The 20820-nt window shown below is 45.6% G+C and overlaps 1 protein-coding gene across 2 annotated transcripts in view; it reads left to right on the forward strand.

Annotated features, from left to right (window-relative positions):
* ATP9B (ATPase phospholipid transporting 9B) overlaps positions 1 to 20550 on the forward strand; it is a 2445811-nt gene extending 2425261 nt beyond the window's left edge. The window contains exons 29-30 of one of the 2 annotated variants that reach the window (XM_078687569.1): positions 18451 to 18588; positions 18646 to 20550. In XM_078687569.1, coding sequence (XP_078543695.1) covers positions 18451 to 18587 — 137 coding nt within the window. In that variant the 3' untranslated portion in view covers position 18588; positions 18646 to 20550. Of the gene's footprint in view, positions 1 to 18450 lie in introns of both variants that reach the window. The other variant, XM_078687568.1, reaches the window with a different exon arrangement.
* Positions 20551 to 20820: the final 270 nt, after the last annotated feature.

The following is a 20820-nucleotide window of genomic DNA, read 5'->3' on the forward strand; positions in this document are numbered from 1 at the left end:
ACAGCTTGTGATGAATATCTGGGAAGGCCCCCCCCAAGTTGCCCCCCAAAATGTAATTGGACTGACCCCTGCTCTGGCCCAATGCGCGACCTGCAAGTGAGCGTCTTGCGCTGCATGAGCCTTCATATCATATGAATTATTCTGCTCTATTCCCTGGACCGAAACCACAACAGCACCCGTCCTTCTTTCCCCCCACCCCCACCAATTCCCTAAACAGGTTGTGTATAAGTACCCACCCTAACAAGTACGGCAAACATTTGCTTCCGAAATAAAAAGAAGCAAATTAGGAGCTCTCACTGAAGGGTGTGGGGTCGCCGGCATGCTATCCTGCCCGAAGACTGGGTGGCCGGGGCTATTGTGAGAGAGCCAGTTACTTGATATAACCAAAGACCATCGGGGTCTGCACTAGACTGAGGAGTGCCTGGATTTCTACTCCATCCGAAAATCGCAGCATATCCACTGCACCCAAGTTCGCACGTGGCACGATGAATAACGGTTGCGATGTTGATCAAAGTACCGCCAACGCAGGTGGCGGTACTCAGCCCAGCCTCCGAGTGAGGCCCAGCCACTGATCGACCACCACCTTTCTGTCCTCCAACACGTTTACCAAACTTCAGGGTGGATTTTGCGTCTGAAAAGAAGTGCACCGTTACATCACACGTCCCCTTAAGTATTCTTAAAGTTTAACTTAGGCTGCTTCGCATCGTGCTTCCCCATGATGATGCTTAGAATGATGGAGGATCCTGCCAATGCCAAACTACCTCCACTGTCGGTGTAAGCAACACGGCCGCAGTTTTATCAACAGTGTCCAGAAGTGGTACTCAGCGTGTCGCAAGCCTCTCCCTTCGCGGCACACGGCCAGTTCAGGCACATCCTCAAGCGCTCAACCAGGAGTCACTGACACCAGAGAGCAGAGCCCCGCGTGAGTGGAGAGTTTCAGTGAAGGCCGGCAGTCTCTTTGTTAGAAGCACTCTAGATATCATTCAACCCTTCTGCAGCTCAGGGTGCTCGTAACCAGATCACAAGTCCAACCACATTTCATACAGGCCAGGGTGAGCGGCGTAAATTACCCAGAGAGTGGTCTACAACTGCCTCAGGCTCCGGTTGGGAACAGACCTCCCAGCAATCCAGCAGTGCCCTGCACACCTTCCGTGTCCCCAAGATGGCAGCCTGCCCATCCAGATGACCCAGGAGATGAATCAGGGAACCATCACAGCCCAGCAGGCAAGCCCAGCAGGCAGAGAAGAGCCCCCTGCCACCAGAGACCCTCCGACCGGCGACTGCTCTAGCAGCCCAGCGCCCCTCCGATGCGTAGCAGGGGCTCCCGCGGCACATCGTGGTCGGCTCCTCACCTCGATTGGCTTCGCACCCACGACACAGAGCATCAGCGGAGAAGCATGGGGCCAACAGGTAGCCCTCATGCGACCCACAGCCGTCATCAATCGCTCCCAGGACGTCAGAGGGTCTCGCCGATCAAAGATCCTCAACCAAGATGGCGACTGGACCAGCCCCGCAGGCCCAGTTAGCAAGGTGGCAATAAGCAGTCCGGCAGCCCCGCGGGGTTCCCCATCCCCAAGCCGTATCCACATGCCTCCTGTGCAGGATTTCTGCAGCGGTGACTGCACTTGGTCGCAAATGTTGGTGCACTGCCTCTCCAACCCCAGGCAGCAGGGCCTGTGTCACGGCAATCCGGCTGATCACCTCTGGCCGATCTCAGGGCAGAAACTGTCTATAGCGGCAAGAAGCAGTTTGTCCGCTGCCCCCCGCCACCGGTAATGTTCCAACACAGTTTGTGGTGAATGATGGCTCTCCTGCAATACACATGGTGAAAGAATGATAGCCCGGCCGGCAGAGCGTGCTCAGCAAGCGGCCATCTTGCAGCACGGTTAGACCACGTCCCCCTCAGTTTGTTGTTGAATGGGCGCACAGGGTCCCTGGTCATAGACCCTGCAGGGCCCTACATTTACATCAAGAGTAGACTCAACGGGCAGACTCTTCTGCTAGGCTCAATTTATGCTCCCAACACTGATCAGAGCGCATTCCTTAGTAGCATTTCCACCAAGCTATCCAGATGGGGAGTTGTCCCTTGGCTACTGGGCGGGGATTTTAATTCTGTCCTAGACGTATCACTCGACCGCTCCTTTCCACCCCTTACACACCCCTCAGCCTCATCGAACGCACAAGCATTGTGCAGCTGGCTGTGACACTAGTCCCTAATGGATGTGTGGTGTGTGCGCAACCCTGACTTGCAGATATATTCCTTTTATTCATCAGTTCATGGTCTTCATATGTGGCTGGCTCGCATACTGGCATCAGCTGTGCTGCACCCCTTAATCCGAAACACTGGTTATCTAGGCCGGACCCATTCAGACCATAACCCGCAGATCATGTAGCTGAGCTGGGAGAAGAGAGCCCCTCCGATCCCAATCTAGTGGCTGCAACCAGCAGCGCTGGAGGATCAGGCCTTCTACTGCTCCTGAGAAACGGCGTTGCTCGAGTATTTTGAGCACAATTACAGCTCTATGAGCCCCCGCCGACAGAATGAGAGGCCTTGAAGGTCACGACTAGAGGGCACTGCATGGGCCTTACATGGAGAATTCGCAACTAATTGGACACCTCCCTCACCTCTATTGAGTGGAAACTTCTCCATTGGGAATCCCTGTCGGCCAGAGGGAAAGACACTATTAGATGCTATGCATTCGAACTGGCTAGAACTAGAACAGGTGCGCTGTCACAACTACCTAGCCCACTCTGCTCGCACACACTTGTCATCTGACAAGGCGGGCAAACTGCTTGATTTCCTTATTAGACAGGAGCACCCACACCGTCCCACACACACTATTGGGGACGAGCTAGGGCAGATGAGATACACACAACTGGACATTCACATGGCCATGACCAAGCATTACACTACACGTGCTTCCAGATCGCATGGAGACTCCCTCCAAATAGGCTCCTTTCTGGACTCTGTTCAGCTGCCTACCCTATCCATTGACCACCACCTAAAGTTAGATTCCCCCTTGTTGGTAGATAAGATCCAGGAAGCACTTGCGTCACTGGCATCGGGGAAGACACCAGGCCCCTACGGGTTTCCTTCAGAGTTCTTCAAGACATACGCCTAGACCCTGGTACCTCGCATACATGGGCTCTACACCTCTGTGTTAGACAACGCAGTTCTCCCTCCTTCCCTCTCTATGTACTACTAACGTGGTCCCCTATTGAAGCCAGGCAAGGACCCCACGGCCCTGGGATCTTACAGACCCCTAGCGATCCTAAATATGGATTATAAAATCCTGTCAAAAGCCCTTGCTAACTGACTTGCTCCCTACGTGCCCTCCTTAGTACACGCAGACCAGAATGGATTTCATTCTGGCCCGGAACACCTCGCTCAACCTCCGCCGCTACTTCAGAGTGGCAAAGCATGCTCCTCTGTACTGGCCCCGCTCGGCCTACCTGGTGCTCAACCTCGAGAGAGCATTCGACTCTCTTGAGTGGGACTATCTCTTTGCAGTGCTGCCTAGGTTCGGCATAGGGCTTCCTTCATCAACATGGTCAGGCTACCATATAAGTGCCCAACAATTCGAGTGTAAACTGGGCCCTATGTCTCGGACTCTATACGAGTAGGCCGTGGGACTCGTCAGGTCTGTCCACTCTCCCCACTCCTCAGCAGTGGAGCCCCTGGTGGCATACATCCGTTCTCGAGTGGAGATGTGTATCCCTCTGTGCGACGGCACTCTTACAATCTCCTTGTATGCCGACAACATCTTGCTATATGCAAGAGATCTTCACTCAATCCCTTCCTCGCTAAATTCAGCACTGTCACTATTTGCCACAATATCAGGGTTGAGGGTCAATGCGGCGAAGTCATTCTCTTCCCATTCTCATCGGCCACTTCAGACCCTGGGTATTCACTGGGTGAAATCCCAGTTACGTGGTGTATTGACACCTTCCGCTACTTAGATGTCCGGGGATATTGGAGCAAAGCCGACCTATTTGACCAAAACATTACCAAGGCCACCTCCGCTATCTACTCGCAGATGAATTTCTGGAAAACTCTCTGGCTGTCTATCTGAGGTAGAGAGGCCCTTGTGAAGATGGTGATCCTCCCACAACCTCTTTACTATTTTCCCGCCCTGCCTCTCTACATCCCCCCTCCTACTTCAACAAATTGGAAACAATGATCAGGGATTTTCTCTGGGGGACGTCTAGGCACAGGGTCTCCATTAGGAAGCTTTATATACCAGCGGGACAGGATGGGCTCGCCGTGCCTAATCTCAAGCACTATTACCTAGCAGCCCAGCTGCAATGGGTTGCCAGATGGCTAGCTTCACAACACCTGTCAGATACAGTCACACTGCAACCACCAATGGCGCTCCATGCTCTACTCTATATGTTCCACCCCTGTGCGAAGCCCGGAAAAACGCCCTATTTGCTACTTTCCATAGCGTACAAATATTACCTCAGAAGCCTATACATCACCCACGACACCACACCATATGCCCCGGCTATTCCTCTACTGGGAACACCTAGGGGTGCGTTCCCTACCACGTCAATGGAGTTGCACGGTTGGGACATGGCGGACATCCACGACACAGGTGACCTCTTTAGAGACGGCGCTTTAATCCCATATGCAAATCGAATTTCAGAACAGGGTCTATCCCCGGGCATTTCATATTACACTGCACGCTCATAACTTCACTCTCATCTAGGTGGGGTAGCTTAACAACAGAGCCTCCCACACACAACCTGATGCAGTACTTACATATAATGGGCGAAAGGGAACAGTTGATACATTGGTTCTCATTGTCCCTCTGTCAGCACACGGCTAGCTCACTGACCCCCTGAAACAGCATTGAGAGGATGACCTAGGGCGTGCCCTTTCGGAGGAGGAATGGATGGCAATGCTAGAAGGCCCGGCACGCGTCCTTTGCAACCAGCGGTTTCGGCAGATTCAATACTTCATTCTACATCGTGCTTACCTCTCCTCTGCCCAGATAAGCAAGTATTTAGACTGCACTGACTCCGAATGCCCCAATGCAGACCTACTGCACATGCTCTGGCAATGCCCTGCCGTGGGAGAGTACTGGACCGTCATAGCGACCACTTTAGCCCGCTGCACCGAGCGAGGCGCTGCCTTTTTATTGGGAGGTGTATATTTTGCATCTTTTTAAGAGGAGCAGGAAATACTGGGTCACCTCCCGACTCTTGGACCTGGGCCTAGTCACAGCAAAACGCCTGATCACTAAAAGATGGAAGGCGCCTGTAGCACCCCATGCATTGGCCTGGTGTTTCTCCTTGCTCAACTGGGCCAGCGCGGAGGGCGTGGCCCTGCGAAGGGAAGACCTGCTGGGACTTCACAAGTCACCCTGGCAACGCATCATGGCGGTCTGGTGCTGAGAGACACAGCAGCAGCTGCTGATGTGTTGGTGATTTTGAATGTCACAAATCCAGTCAGGCAGCTTTGACTAATGTAGGCAGCGCCGGTCGGGACCCAATGGAGCGCTAAGTACCTGGAAGCCCTGATTCTCCTCGAGAAATAAAGTGGGCAATCAGGCTTTGAAAGCTGATCCTTGTCAGCATCCCATGTGAACTCCCCAGAATCCAATAGCAGTAGGAAAGCATGTGGTCTTTGATGATCCTGAGACCTCCTTAACAGAGGGCAAGCCAACAAGTCTATGGAGAAAACTTGAATAAATCACAGCAGTAGGCAGCAGGCCAGCAACACAAGGCAGGTAGCAAAGGGGCAGTCCCTCCTGTAGCACAGAAGTTGCTTCTGACAATGTGCAGATGACGAGCCAGCATTGTCGGGGTACAGCTCCAAAAGTGTTTGATTAGCAAGGGTCAGAGCCCCAGTACTAATACCCTAAAATGCCTTTGAATTGGAGGTGACTTCAAAGGAGAGTCCACTTTCAGCCCAGTCCTGTCTGCCAGGCTAACCCTGGTGGGTTGAACAGTGCTTTGTGTGAGGGCAGGACACTACTTATTGAAGTGTACGTGCCATTCTCTCCCCTTCTGTCTGCCCAGAAAGACCCATCAGTATGCAGATGAATGCAGAGGAGGGTCCTGTGTTTGTGGTTGTCTAGAGAGAATGCACAAAGTGAAGCTGTCATCCAGACATGTATTTGAGATAGAGTGGAAGGGACACAAAGAGCTGAGAAATGCCCACTTTTTAAAAGTAATAGCAATAATGGGGCTACCCGGTGTCCCTCAGAACCTGGGTATACGTATTAAACAAAACAGTTGGTTCTGTTGGGTTTACAATTTGCTTTGAAATAAAGAAACAGCACAAGTTTACTTCTAACAAATACCAATGATTTAAGGAAGGAAAAGAAAATAACATAACACACACCAAGGTATAGAATTAAATGCTGTATTCAAATAGAGGTCAACTATTCAAGGCTGTCGCAATTTACAAATCAATTGCAAAGGGAATAGGTGACTGCGGTGAAAGAAGTGACGTGGTGAATGGTGACATACACAGTACACTATATACAAGACAAATCAACGTGCGAAATGGGAAGTGTAGAAGATTTCTGTTTGTCCTTATGATTGTTGCACATACGCTACAAGGTCCATAAGTGATTTAAAATATGATCATGAGCGTTGTGTAGACATATCTGGTGCGTCGACGTTTCGACCCTGAAAACAGCGCAATAGTGTGCAATGCGTCATGGTGGGTCTTCTTCAGGACAGGAAAGGGGGTGGGCAGCCAAGTTGTTGATACTGTAGTCTCTACACAAGTGAAAGGTTTCTTATTCAAATGATGGTTTCTAATTCCAAAGGTCTCAGTTCTTCTCTGGGCGATAGGCGCCTTTACGTTATAATCTTTCAAAAGACTTCCACCCGTCGGTTGGAGTCTCAGTGGGCAGCCAGGCAAGTCGATTTACGTGATCTGACGTCTGTGCGGCACTCACTCCAGCAGGAGGTCTCAACTTGGCTTCCCACCCCCTTTCCTGTCCTGAAAAAGACCCACCTTGACGCATTTCACACTATTGCCCAACAACACTCATGATCATATTTTAAGTCACTATGGACCTTGTAGCGTATGTGCAACAATCGTAAGGACAAACAGAAATCTTATCCCCTTCCCATTTCGCACGTTGATTTGTCTTGTATATAGTGTACTGTTTATGTTCACATTGACCGCATGTCACTTCTTTCACCACAGTCACCTATTCCCTTTGCAATTTATTTGTAAATTGCGACAGCCTTGAATAGTTGACCTCTATTTGAATACAGAGTTTAATTCTATACCTTGGTGTTTTTTATGTTATTTACTTTCTAAAAGTGGCACTCCTAAACTAGAAATGCCAAATTCAAGTTACCAGTGAAGAGGATTTCTCATTACCAATCCAAAGATATTAAATATAAAGCAGCTACTCCTCTGCAATCAAGAATTACAGCTTAAAAGTATATTAAGCAATTCCCAATATTCATCTATGAGAGGAGCAGACCTCACAGTAGTGAAAAACGAATTTGGGCGTTTGTCACTACCAGGACATGTAGGACGTATACGTACATGTCCTACCTTTTACTTACATAGCACCCTGCCCTTCTGGTAACTTAAGGCCTACTTAGGGGTGACTGATATGTGAGAGAAGGGGAGTTTAAGGCTTGGAAAATAGTTTTAAATGCCAAGTTGGAGTGGCAGTAAACTTCACACACAGGCCCTGCAATGGCAGGCCTGAGACAGGTTGTGGAAAGTCTACTTAAGTGGGTGGCAAAATCAGTGCTGCAGGCCCACCAGTGGCATTTGTAATACGGGCTCTGGGTATATGGTATACCACTTTACAAGGAACTTACCAGTAAAACAGACATGACAATTGGGTATACACCAATGTCATCATGTTTAGGGAGAAGTATGTGCACTTTAGCACTGGTTAGCAGTGGTAAAGTGCTCAAGAGTCCTAAGGCCAACACAAAGAGAATCAACAAAACAGGAGGTAAAAGGCAAAAGTTCTGGAGAAACACCACCCTAGGAATGCCAGGTCTAACAGATGCCTTGAAGATGGAACCAAATGTAGCCTTCAACGTGATTTGCATAACGTCTTAACTCACCATTCTAGGCCCCTACACAATTCAACCTGCTATTCACTGACAATTGCACCTGTCTGACAAAAGGGTGTGGCACGTTGGGATCACCAACAGACCCCTGCCCAGCCCACATATTCAAGAACATCCTCTTCAACAGCACAGTGGCTACCTCAAGGAGAGCCATCACCAGCCATGCTCTGCATTCATGCAAACACCGGGGAAACTCTCAAATGCATATATCAAACAAATTCTAAAAAAGCCAGGCTCCAACACAACAGTTCCTGCTAAATATTGCTCAACTTGCAGTGTTCCATTCTGAGGCAAGGTAATTGAAAGGGCTACCTATGTTCTGTTTCCATCATACACTGAAAATAATGATCTACTCTTCAACATTCAAACTACACTCCACAAGGCAGGCACAGAGAATCTTCTCTGATGGCAAAATGGGATGGCTTCAAGATTACCACAGGCTCAAATAGAGTAGTGCTAGTTCTCCCTTTGTTTCTATCTGCCGCTTTTGATTTGGTCCATAGTCCCACTGAGCTCTGGAGACTGGAATTGCTAAGGATTTAAAGCACCACCCTCAATACCTTCTTGACTAACAGAACTTTCATTGTATCTCTCCATCCTTTCATCTCTGACACTTTTTGCTCAAACAGTTCCTTAAGCCTCTGCCGCCATCCAATATTTTACATTTATCTTTCAACCTCTACTGGAATCAATCTCTTCCTTCAAACTTAGAAGTACAGCTGTGCGGATGACACCCAAATCATTATAAAATGTCATTGTTTGTTGGATCTAGATTCCTGGGCCTTCTGTCAATGTTTTGTAGCAGTAGTTTATTGCACGAGAACGGATTAAAGCAAACTAAAGACATTACAAATTAACATACTAGCCAGTGAAAAATGGACCACTTACTACCCATCCATTATTTGACCAAAAGAACTTAGTCTTTTCAGGGAATCCAAGAATCTGGATGTTGTTCCATCACGGGCATCGTTCTGCACTTTCAGTCCTATATTTTATGACTCCTACACAGTCTTGTAGTCTACAATGTTAGTTTACAAATTTAAGATTTCTGATTTCACAGTGGCCAGTGTATTTTCACATTATTCACTCTCTTGGTCACTTTTTTCTGGTCAGCCCTTAGAAGTTCTTGATCTAATGCCACTGCGTCAGTCTTTCTCACAGGAGTTTCATGAGTTTCTCCAAAGAAGTTAAGGATGCAGTCAAACATATCTGGTGCAGTATTTTCCTCAGTGTCCCTTTTCACTTTATGTTGAATATCTTTGCTGTCCATATTCCCTGTCATAATACTGGTTGGTTTCGGAGGGAGCAGGGAAAGCTCCTTTCTGCACTTTGATTTCTCCATGCTGATCATTTGACCTGTCTGGTACCAAAACTAGTGTTAGTGTCAAATGGAATTCAAGAGCAGATCCTTGGAAAAACTGTACCATGCGCCAAATGTTGGAGGTGTAGAGTGTGCACTAGAATTGGAGGGCCTTTCTCGAGTGTAACACTTGTATGGTGTGATTCAGCCACTGACTAATGTGGACCCCAGCTGTTGATCTCCTGGTCCAGTACCCACTGTGAGAGCCAGGAACCAAGTGCTATACCATTCCACTGATGGCAGTAAACTAGGCGATTTGTTATCTGCTTTTCTTTTTGCTCTTCTCTGTGAGATCTTTGATGCCCTGTGAATCAAAAGGCAGCAGGGCACCTCTGCAAGGTGGATGGTGGTCTTGAAGAAGAGAGAGACATACAGAGTATGACACAGCCCACTTGCTTCCTATGGGTGACCAATAGCTAGGATTCACTCCAGGGACGAGAATGGGTCTCTTTATTGGCTCCCCTACAGGTCCAGCATTCTGCAGTCTGGGCATCCTTGGTATTTCCTCTCTTACGGCCCGGACGTCCACCACTCCACTCTTCCTCCACACCCAGTTCCGCAGATTCGAGGTCGACCGCCCTAGCCGTTAGGCCAACTCCTCTCCCTAAACTTCAAAACAGACACACTTGTAACGCTGGAAACATTATTACACTGGTGGGGAAGGAATGCTTTATGCACTTGGTAGCCTCCACATAGAGAAATTCCCACCATGTTGGTTCTGCACCCTTTATCCTCCAGGTATCACTGCCGTGATTGGATCGTTTGCTTGGCAAAGTCCGGTCCCCCTGGTCCACCCCACATAGGTTACTCTGGACCAGTGAACATTGTCCTGAAAGACTGGATTTGTTGCTGCAGGACCCTTAGAAAGACATTAGAAGGCAGGTTATGTTCAGGTAGCCACTTGTGCCAATCACGGTTGCTCTGTCTCAGGGATAAGGTCTTCAGGGTGCTCATATCCCTTCAGTGCCCTGTTGCATAAAACTTAATTGGCCTCTGCTACCTTTGGAGCCTTGTCTAAATTTTAGGCTGTGGCAGGCAGCAGAGCAGCTGATGGAGTGGCCATACCCACCTGCTATACCGTCTCCAAAAGCCAATTTGTAAACTATTTCTGATCAGATTCTATAAATGGCATAAAGTCAACGGACCACCTTCAGCATTGCTGAGTGAAGCTAAGGGTTATGTAGTTTTCTAAAACATGCCCTAATCGATCTAACATATCTAAGTAAAGTAGGCAGTTTGTTAATTTGTCTCATAAAGCATTCCTTCTCCACCAGTGTAATAATGTTCCCAGCGTAGCAAGTGGGTCTGTTTGAAGTGAGAACATTTTCTTGTTACAGCCCTCTGAGGGAATATTTGATGGCTTGCACAGTGGAACTGATAGACGTAAGGGGGTTAATTAGTACTGCAAGTTAACAGGCTTTACTTTTCCTTTCATTTGAGAGGTTCCAGCAAAAATGTTATCGTAAAAGAAAGGTGTATATATTTTCAGGGGTCACTGGAGATATTCTGTTGAAGTCCTACGTCTGTGTGATGAGGTTTCTCATAACCATTAACGTGTTATCCTCTTCCGCCCCAAGACTAGTTCTTATATGTAAGAGGTGAGTTGGTACTTGTGACATAGACATCTAGCTGCCTAGATGTTTCAGCCAAAAACAATGAGTAGCCCCTCCCTTCCATTAGAAGTGCTACAAAGACATACCTGTGTGGAATTACTCTTGTTTTTGGCTGCCTCTGACAGTTACTCCATAAGTCCTGTTTCATAGGTGCATGGAGCTTTTATTTTGCCCTTCTAACTCGGTGGTGGGCATCATAGAGACAGTTTTCCAGGCACTCTAAGGCTCACGTCTCGTTGAACTGTGCGAGGTTCACACAATTCTTTGACCATTTCTCTCCACAATGCTTTTTGTAAGTTTCTTTCTTTTCTGTAGTAGGTCATTGATCACGCTTGCCATCTGTGGCGGTTGGTTAAGTGCGAAAGCATTAGGACTTCCTCAAGTTGGCTTGAGTGAGCAAGTTCCCTCTGGAAAATGCTTGTAATTGACTAAAACACAGTTGTTGTGAGGGGGCACAGATATCTTTGTGGTTCTTGAGACAAGCCTTTCTTTCTCCATGCGTGTTGGATCTCACCCTTCCCCCAACAAAACGTTTAAAATAAGTATTATAAGACAGTGGATGTCTCTACATTCCTACAAATCTTGGCTAAAAACCTACATGTATTATAGTCAGGTAAGAAAATCTAGTTGTGCGAGGTCACATAGCCTGTCATTTTCAGGGCCCCCCTTCAGCTTTATCTGTTGGCAAACAGATCTGTTATATTTTATCTAGATTTGGAATTGGCTTTCCCTCTTCACATTGTTCCTGATTGGATTGATTTATTGCCTATCACAGGTCCCTTCTCCTGTTTCAGTGGCTTGTTTCCCTAGTCTTGTGTATGTCCCTCTCAAGAAGCATTTTATTCTCAGTATGTTTTGATTGAATGCTGATGTTAGAACCTTGCTTTGCAGTGCATGTGTCAGTCCATGCTCTCCCCTCTCCTGTTGGACCTACTTGAAGTCTTTATAACCCAATATCACCTCTGGATCCCTTGCCTCCCCAGTCTCTTTGCGTGGTTTTAATTGCCCTTTAACACAATTGGTGGATGGTCATCTTTAAATGGAACTGTAACCATTCCAAAATGGTAGCCCACATAAGCACATCTGTGGCTGCCATCTTGGAATGTTTTTCTTTACATTGAATAATGGACGCTGTGTGTGCACATGCACAATAGCTAACTTTGAATTACTTTTTTTAACAGAACAAAAAAAACATTTCATTATGTGGACGCATGCTTAATGCATGAGTAAAGATTTGGCCTTCTTTACCTTCTGAAATCACTGCTGCATGATCTGTAAATGAAGTGGAAAAGCGAATGAAAAACAGTATTTGTGTCCTGAATGAACTACTAGATGACTATTTTCAGAAAATAAATTTTTTGGTTCCTAAGAAAACAGTTTGTCATTTTCACCGAGCACTCACTTGTACTACTGACACAGATGGGCCAATCCTGCTGTTAATATGTCAACGATTTTCACCACCATTGTATCATGATTAGCGATAATTATGTTAAAAGTGGCCACAATAAGTCCAGGATGAGCAGACATGCCAGGATTGACCAGAACTTTGACAGGAATGGCCATGCTATAGCTAGTGTGAGCCACTGTTATCCCTGGGATTGTGTAAGTTTTAGCAAAAATGCCCACCATGTAGCAAGGATGAGTCACTATAATACCAGCGACCACAGTAATGTTGCCAAGAATTGTCAGCAAACGGATGGACCACTGTTCTGCAGGAACAGCCCAATGTAACCAAGAATGTCCACAATATCGCTTGATTGATACACTACTATTATAAAGATAGCTAGAATTTCAATACAAATGTCCACAATATGTCACAAATGGTCCACAGAGACGCAGTGTTTGCCAGAACTATTCCAAGAATGGCCACAGTATGGTATGAACTAGCCACTATTATGCCGTGATAGCCAGAATGCCCACATTATGTCTTGGTTTGGTCACTTTTATGCAGGAATGGCCAGGATTTTACCAAGAATGTCCACCATATGTTACGGATGGAGCATTATTATCCAGGGATAGCCAGCATGTCACCAGGAATCCTATCAAATGTTCCACTGGTGGGCTTTTATGATGTAGGGCTGAAAAGCATGTTGCAGAGGGTACACTATGATGCATGGATAAGACAATAAGTTGCCAAGAATGGCCACAATATTTAATGGATGGGCCACTTCTATTCAGGAATAGCCTTTATGACACCAAAAATAACCTCTGTATTTCATGGTTGGGCTCCTCCTGCTATGTAGGAAAGTCATCAGATCACCAAATATCCCCCATGAATATGTCATTAAAGGATTATTATTATGCAGGGATAGCGAAGAAGTGACCATAAAGTTCCACAAATATTCCCCTATGGACCATTATTATGCAGGTGTAGCCAACATGAACTAGAATGCCAACAGATACGTCACTGGTTGGCCACAGTTATTTAGGGAAAGGCAGCCTGCCACCAATAATGCCAGCAAATATGTCACTATGAGCTATTATTAGGCAGGGATTGCCGCCCTGGTCTGACGATGAGTGGACATAACTGTCACTGATATACCACTATTATGTTGGGACAGTCAGCAACAACATGTCACCAAGACTTGCCACAACTATGTAATTGATGGACGATTTCTACACATGAAGATTCAGCATGGAGCCAGGAATTGCCATAAATATGTAATTGATGGTTCAGTAGTATGCAGGAACAGCCAGCATGCCCCATAGATCCCCTCATAATGTCACCTGTGACCCATTAATATGCAGCCATATGCAGAAATGTTTGCCAAAAATTTACACAAATATGTCATTGACGGCCCATTGCTATAAAGTGATAGGCAGCATGTTGCCAAGAGTGCGCACCAGTTTGTCACTTCTGGCCTCCAATTACGCAGGAGAAAACCAACATGTCGCAAGGCTGATGGCCGTTAGTAATGACTCCTTTCCGTGGCCCATCATCGGATAGGCCAGCCACCACTGCTTGCCATTTGCTGCTTTGGGAAAAATAGTTTACATGGCTCCTCCCTTCTGATTACATGTGAAGAATTACCCCCACAACAAAAACGAATGACTGTAAATTGAATTGTTTGAGACTGGGTAGCTAACCTTTGGAAATCTTGATGAGTTTCTTAAAAAGTTGATGATTTACTCACCAGCCCCTTCCAGTACTTACAACAAAGAGCTATATATTTTCTAAACACACAAGAACAAGTCTAGAACACTTTTTCATCGCAACCATAAGAACTATTGTATTATCAATCAATCAAAGTCATTTATACAGTGCGCTGCTACCTCAACAGAGGTGTCTCGGCGCTCAAAAGCAAGACTGAAGAACAGAATTAGCCATTTATATCTACACTCGAATGAGCCAGGTTTTTAAATCTTTCCTGAAACAGTGTTCAGACTCGGCCATGCGAAGATGGATGGGCAGGGTGTTCCAGAGCTTGGCCGTCAGTACAGAGAAAGACCTGCCGCCTCGACAAACTGGCAGACCTCGGGATGGCAAAAGTCGCAGGTGGTTAGAGCTCAAGGCTCTCTCCTGATGGTACTGACTAAGCCTATTCCTCAGGTATTGAGAAATAGGCTTAGTAAGTACCAGAAAGTAATAGTGGAAATACTTAAAGTAGGCAGTCTAATGTATTACCTTTCTAATGTCAGAACAGCCTTAAACGCACTACAGTCATGTTCTAATTGGCTGTGTCATATGCAAGCTACTTTCTTCTGTTTACAATATCAACTAATTATTTCCTTTGGTGGTGATTATCTGGACCTCCGGATATTTCAGCTCTGCAACAAACTTTCCTTTTGAAATTGCTCTTCCTTCTATAAATCTGTCCTCTTGTCTCTTTTTTCCTTTCTGTTTTCTTGGCACAGGCATAGGCAGAGTATCATTGGGAGCATTCTTAGGTAGGTGTTGACATTTTTTGGTTGATACATTGTGCAAATAATTAAACATATTGTGCTCAAAATGACAAGATTTCATGTGAGATCTTCCATCAATATGAACTATTTGTCAGCGACAAAATGGCACAGTAACATTATCAATAAAAACGATGTTGGCTTATAAGCAAGTGATTGTTGTAGAAAAGGACATTTTAAAGGCACATGTCGTTTACATGCCATCAAGTACCCCTTATTCACTAGGAACACTTACATATCGCATCAGGCTTTGCAAAAGATGTTGAGCGCAACATTTTAACTCAACATTTAAAGATGTCCTTTCAAAATAAATCTAACATTCCGTAACAGTTTCACCATTTCGTTTTCAAATGTTTTTTCTTACCACTCTTGTGCATGCAATTTCAAAAGTTGCTTCTGGGGTAAAGGTTGTAAAATGTACATTGAAAGCAGGGTATTTTCCTACTAGGATTGCTGTACAAGTTGACTGATATGTTAAGGACCATTTGGTGCAGTTGCGTGTGTAAAGGGCTAGATATTATAATCCTTTACATCTACTTCCCTGAAGAGTAGAAATTACAGGTTCCCACCAAACCAGAGATAAATGTATCACAGATTCATTTCAGCACATTCTAGGCATCATTCCCACGCTCTACCTTGATATTATAAAGACTTTGATCATGAAAATGCTGTAATCGGAAAGAGATGCGAGATCACCAAATTAAACATTTTCACTCGTTGAGCCAACTAATAAGATCAGAGGCCTGCGTGTATTACTTCCTCAAATGTAGCAGCAATTCCCACTGTGGCACTGTGTAGTTTTGAGCAATTCTGTAAAACGCATTCTATGTTGTCTTCCAAATGTAAGTCATACTTGGATTGTAGAAGGGATTTTAAATGCTGGTGCCGGCCTCCAGTCTTAGTGTGAGGTGTCTGGGAACCAAGCACCATGCAGGAGTGTGTAGTTTTTGTGCCCTGACACACTATGCCTGCAAGGGAGAGGAAGACAAATCTCCTTATGGCCTGTCACAAATAAGAAAGATTGACATCTCAGGCGTTCTTAGAGATGTTCTCACTTGGGTAGGGACAGTGACTGCCATAAGAATAAAAACATAAACAATCTGTCTTGTGTTTGCATTAGTGGATACACAGACGGGAAAGTAGCAGAGCAAATTCACGAGTGCATGTCCTACTCAGACCCTATGCACTTTCTTCAACCGTTAAGTTTTCAGCAGTAAAATCTAAACGAATGAAGAGATTCACACAGGTAATGCTGTCTAGGTTAGACTTACAGCCGAAGCTGGAATCATCTTGTGTGCCCATTCCACCAACCCCAGGAGCGCACAGTCCCTCCGTGGTGCCACTGCCAACCTCGCCCTTGCAGGACTTGACCCTTGTCTGCTGCCACTGTACAATATTTAAACCCATGACAGCATCAACATCAGATCTGGCATTTCCTACTCTTTGCACCAAAATGATTAATAAGATAACTAACTAAAAACTGGCTGGTTTCATTCCAGTGACTAAACTAAAAAAATGTACCTGACCAGGTCTTACGTCCTCTTTCAATCAGACATAGATGCTCTGGAATTCATAAAAGGGTTAATGTTGCCCAGAACGCGATTTGTCTCTTCCTCTTAGGCCTCCCTTTAAAGAAAATGTTAATTTATCACAGTAATTGTAAAAATGCACAGGTGTTGTCTACTTTTATCACCTGTGAAGACAGTGCTCCTACTTTGGACCTTTCACTGCACCCCACTAGCTCTGAAGGACCTAGACCTAGAAGCCGCATGTGCCCATAATATGTCTGCACGGTTAGGATTAATGGTCCACAAGCTCCCTCAGTATAGTTTTCCATGCCTCGAGATGTACATAATCCCTACCTCCAAGGCCACATAGGTGCCACTCTGGCTTCTGCCTATATCCAAAGCGTCAGGTGCTACACGAACAGCTGTCACCAAATGAATATCTTGGAGATAAATCATTTGATAAGAAATGGGAGACTCTTTATATACAGGCAACACCGTGGTCACTCACTCTTGTGTCAGTTGACTAAATCTAAATCTAAAAATCTAAATCTGATATTTGTAAAGTGCAAACAACTCCCCCCTAAGGGTCTCAAGGCGCTGGGGGCCACCGGGGAGATTAAGTGAACTATAGCCCAGAGTCACATGGTGCCGAGCTGATCTGCAGCCGGGGATTGAACTGTGAGCCCTACGCTCCATAGTCAGCTGTGCTGGCTGCTGCGCCACGCCTCTCCCTTGACTAGGAAAATTTGGCAGGTATCATTAGGGGAGGGCATTCACCTTTTGAGCATTTTGGTATTTTCGTCATACCTTCCTGGTATGCAAAATATAGAGGGTGAGATTTGAACAAGTGCACCGTTGATTCCCATGAGCAGGACCTCAATGAAGTTGTTTGTGAACTTTTTTATTCTGGGTGACTCCGGAAATTGATCTGTTTGCCACAAAGCAAACTCAGTGTGCATGATCTGTGCTTCCTAAAAACCTTTACTGGCTCAGGAAATGTTCTTGCTGCAGTACATATTTTAAGCTAGCCAAGGAATCTGCATTTGTTTCTTAATTGGTGGGAAGAGGATCTCCTATATCACGATCAGGGACAAGTATAGAACGCCTCGGCAGTACTGGTTAATTTGTAAGCATACTACGGGAGGTACTGACCTATGATTTTCTCTGGTATTACACAGTCTAACAGGCATATCCTTCGTGGATCCAGAAGAATGTTTATGCTATCTTAACACCAAAACATGTGGCCAGATGTTGGCCTCTGAATTCTTGAAAGTGGCCTTAGACATCTAAAATGTTTCTTGAATCATGTTTCAGTTGTTGTGTTTGAGACAACTCTGAGAACCAAGCTGTCTCCACATAGACCAGTGGTCTGTGTGGCTGACAGTGGTGCCTATGGTGACAAATGTCCTGGACATTAATCATGACGATCTCCAATGACACACGTGTGTTAACCCAGAACCCTGGAGCTGACTTGTGAAGTCACTGATGTATACTGAGGAGCCTCTTACACTTCTGAGCTTGCAGTACCCGGATCCACAAGAAAGGCTGATGTTCTCCACAGAATGTTCTTGCAGGAACTGTGTCGCTGTCCTAGCTCTCAGTCTCAGGCTATTTGAAGAGAAATGCTTGGTGGTTCTATATCCCCGGGTAGTAAAGACTGCTGAACCCTCTGGCGGGTGCCAAGTCCAATGCCTTTCACTACTGCACAGGACCTGTAGCGGAGCTGCCCTGAGTGCAGAACCCTGCAGAGTATAGAGCACCGCTTGACAACACTTGCACATAACACAGTTATAAGGGAAGATTTCTTCATCATCGGTATGACATACATGAATCCTCCAAATCCTTTTTTCCTGGCATATCTTAGTTCTGTTAGAAACAAAACCAGCACTTGAGGAGTTTGCAGAATGAAGTTGAACCAGGTATACGTCACCTATGCTGCATTTCTGCCATGCTGCGGTGTAGTCAAGCACCAGTTAATGACTTCTTTTCGCTTTTCTTTCCGCAGATGTTGCCTTTATCACCACCGTGACCTTCCTGTGGAAAGTGTCCGCCATCACGGTCGTGAGCTGCCTTCCACTCTACATCGTCAAGTACTTGAAGCGCAAGTTTTCTCCTCCCAGTTACTCCAAGCTGACGGCGTAGGAAGGCCGCGGGGGTATGCCACTCCGGGTGGGGCACCGCCCCCGCCCTCCCGACGTGCTTCCCTGACCCCTGTGGGGGGCCACAGAGTTACAAGACTTCCAGGGGAGCCAGCCGAGCACAAGAGGGCCCTCCCGACCTGACACACTCCCAAGCTCCCACGGCGCTCTTCACACCAGACGGATGGCCACTGTCGTCTTCAGCATCGTCACTCCTCCTTTCGGACTCACACGAAAGATTCATGCCGAAGACCCCTTTTGTCTGATATTTTTCAATATGCACTAGACTGTTTTTATTGCTGTTGAGGCTGATGATTTTGACAAAATGAAGATGGAAGGAACGCAGTTTGCTGTAATTGCTGCCCTGCTGCGGTCTGATGCTCAGACTGGTCTTCTGTACACCTGTACTCCAACACTCAGTACCACCCAAGCCAGGGCCTATAGATGCTGCCGCCACTTGTATGTATGTATTCTGCTATATTAGGCCTTGATGGGTAGTCACTATATGGACTAGGACAGATGTCCACATAGCACAGTGTTACCATAGGAGCTGCTAATGCCACGATCCCTTCCCCAGTTCATCTATATAGTCATTTCTAGCGCCTCAACTACACTGGTGGCACTTCCACGAAGGGATACTGACACCAAAGATGCACAAACGCCATTCTGTTTCTGTACATCATTCGGCGTAACTGCCGAAGTATAAAGCTACTTAAGGTATACCTGGCTAACACCTATATATGTTGAAAGACTGTGACTATTTTGTAGCAGTAACACATATTTACTCAACGGCTGGCACAATACAATTCTGCACACTCTAAAGTTCCGAGGCGTGTAATCTCGGTGCAGTGTTAAGACTTCCATAGGCCGTGCGCAGACCGCCTATTGGCGTATTTACTCATATACATATATACAGAAAGGTTAACTTTAATACGTATTCACGTGAAAAAACAAGATAAAAAGGGGAGATTTTTTAAGCAAGGCAGTGCATTTCGAGGGTGTCAACGAAAGGTCTAGTGATGGCAGACCGATTGGGTGTACTAAATAAGACTTTTTCTAGCTTTCGACGCCCAGCTTGGATGCTCGTGAGCCGCATGCCTCGTTGACCTCGTGTTGGTATCTCTTTGCATTGACCTGTAATCTGTTTACGTAGGTTTCTCAGGTAAAATGCGTGATACAGGCTTAATGTTACGGTAGGAAAATCCTTCATCTTCCACTGGGTTCTTTTAATCTTATGGCCAAGGCATCTGACTTAATGTGACAATAGCTTAGGGTACCACACATACATACCATAAGAGCGATGATATACTACTGTACTACAGAACGACAGTGTCAAAAAAGTTATGTTCCAAAATCGCTGCACTGCACGGTGACCCAGGGCAATGTTTCCTTCTTTACTTCCTTTTGTTGTGGTATATTATTTCAGGAAAATGTATTGGCATTGGACCACTGTCTACGAAATAGTAACCTTGGTAGTCCACATCCAGTTCTGAAAAACAAGTGAATATTTTTAAGAATGTTTTGGGACCAACTTTGAAGCAGACCGTTTATTCTGTTCTTTTTTTTTTGCACTCTACGACTGATAAGGCATTTATTGGTTCTTTTGGACTTAATTACTAAGAGTTTCTGCTATTACCTGTGAAAGGCATTTATTGGTTCTTTTTAACTTAATTACTAAGAGTTTCTGCTATTACCTGTGGATGGTTTGCACTTAATGTATTCGTCCAAGTGCCAGCATATGAAACTAAACCACCGTTCCCGTTGCACAGTACAGATCTCAGGCAGAAGTCCCGTCTAACCACCTTATTATACAGGTTTGTGTGCAAGAATGGCTATTTCCTAAAACCGATTTTTGCACAACTTTTTGGTTTTTATCACCATTTATTTTGTTTCGTATGCTTTTAATTTGAATTTTCATTAAAGTAACAGGACTTATTATCAGAGCAATAAAGCTTAATTTCTACTAATTTATGTTGCATGTGATTTTTATTTGTAAAAGAGTTTCATTTCTAACGTAAACATTACAGATCTATAAAAAAAAATCATATATGCGTACTCTTTCCACAAGATGTCGCCATTTCCTCACGCAGAACTTGCAGCAACGTTTAGTTATTGTAGGTGAATGGGAAGCAACGATTAAAACGTGTTTAGCTGATGAACACCAAACAAGTTTGGAGTGCCTTTGCGGCTGAATGTGTGGATAATGCCTAGGCACTATTTATTTTCAGAATGCAGTT

Source organism: Lissotriton helveticus, chromosome 4_1 (assembly GCF_964261635.1).
Source record: "Lissotriton helveticus chromosome 4_1, aLisHel1.1, whole genome shotgun sequence".
NCBI classification, from domain to species: Eukaryota; Metazoa; Chordata; class Amphibia; order Caudata; family Salamandridae; genus Lissotriton; species Lissotriton helveticus.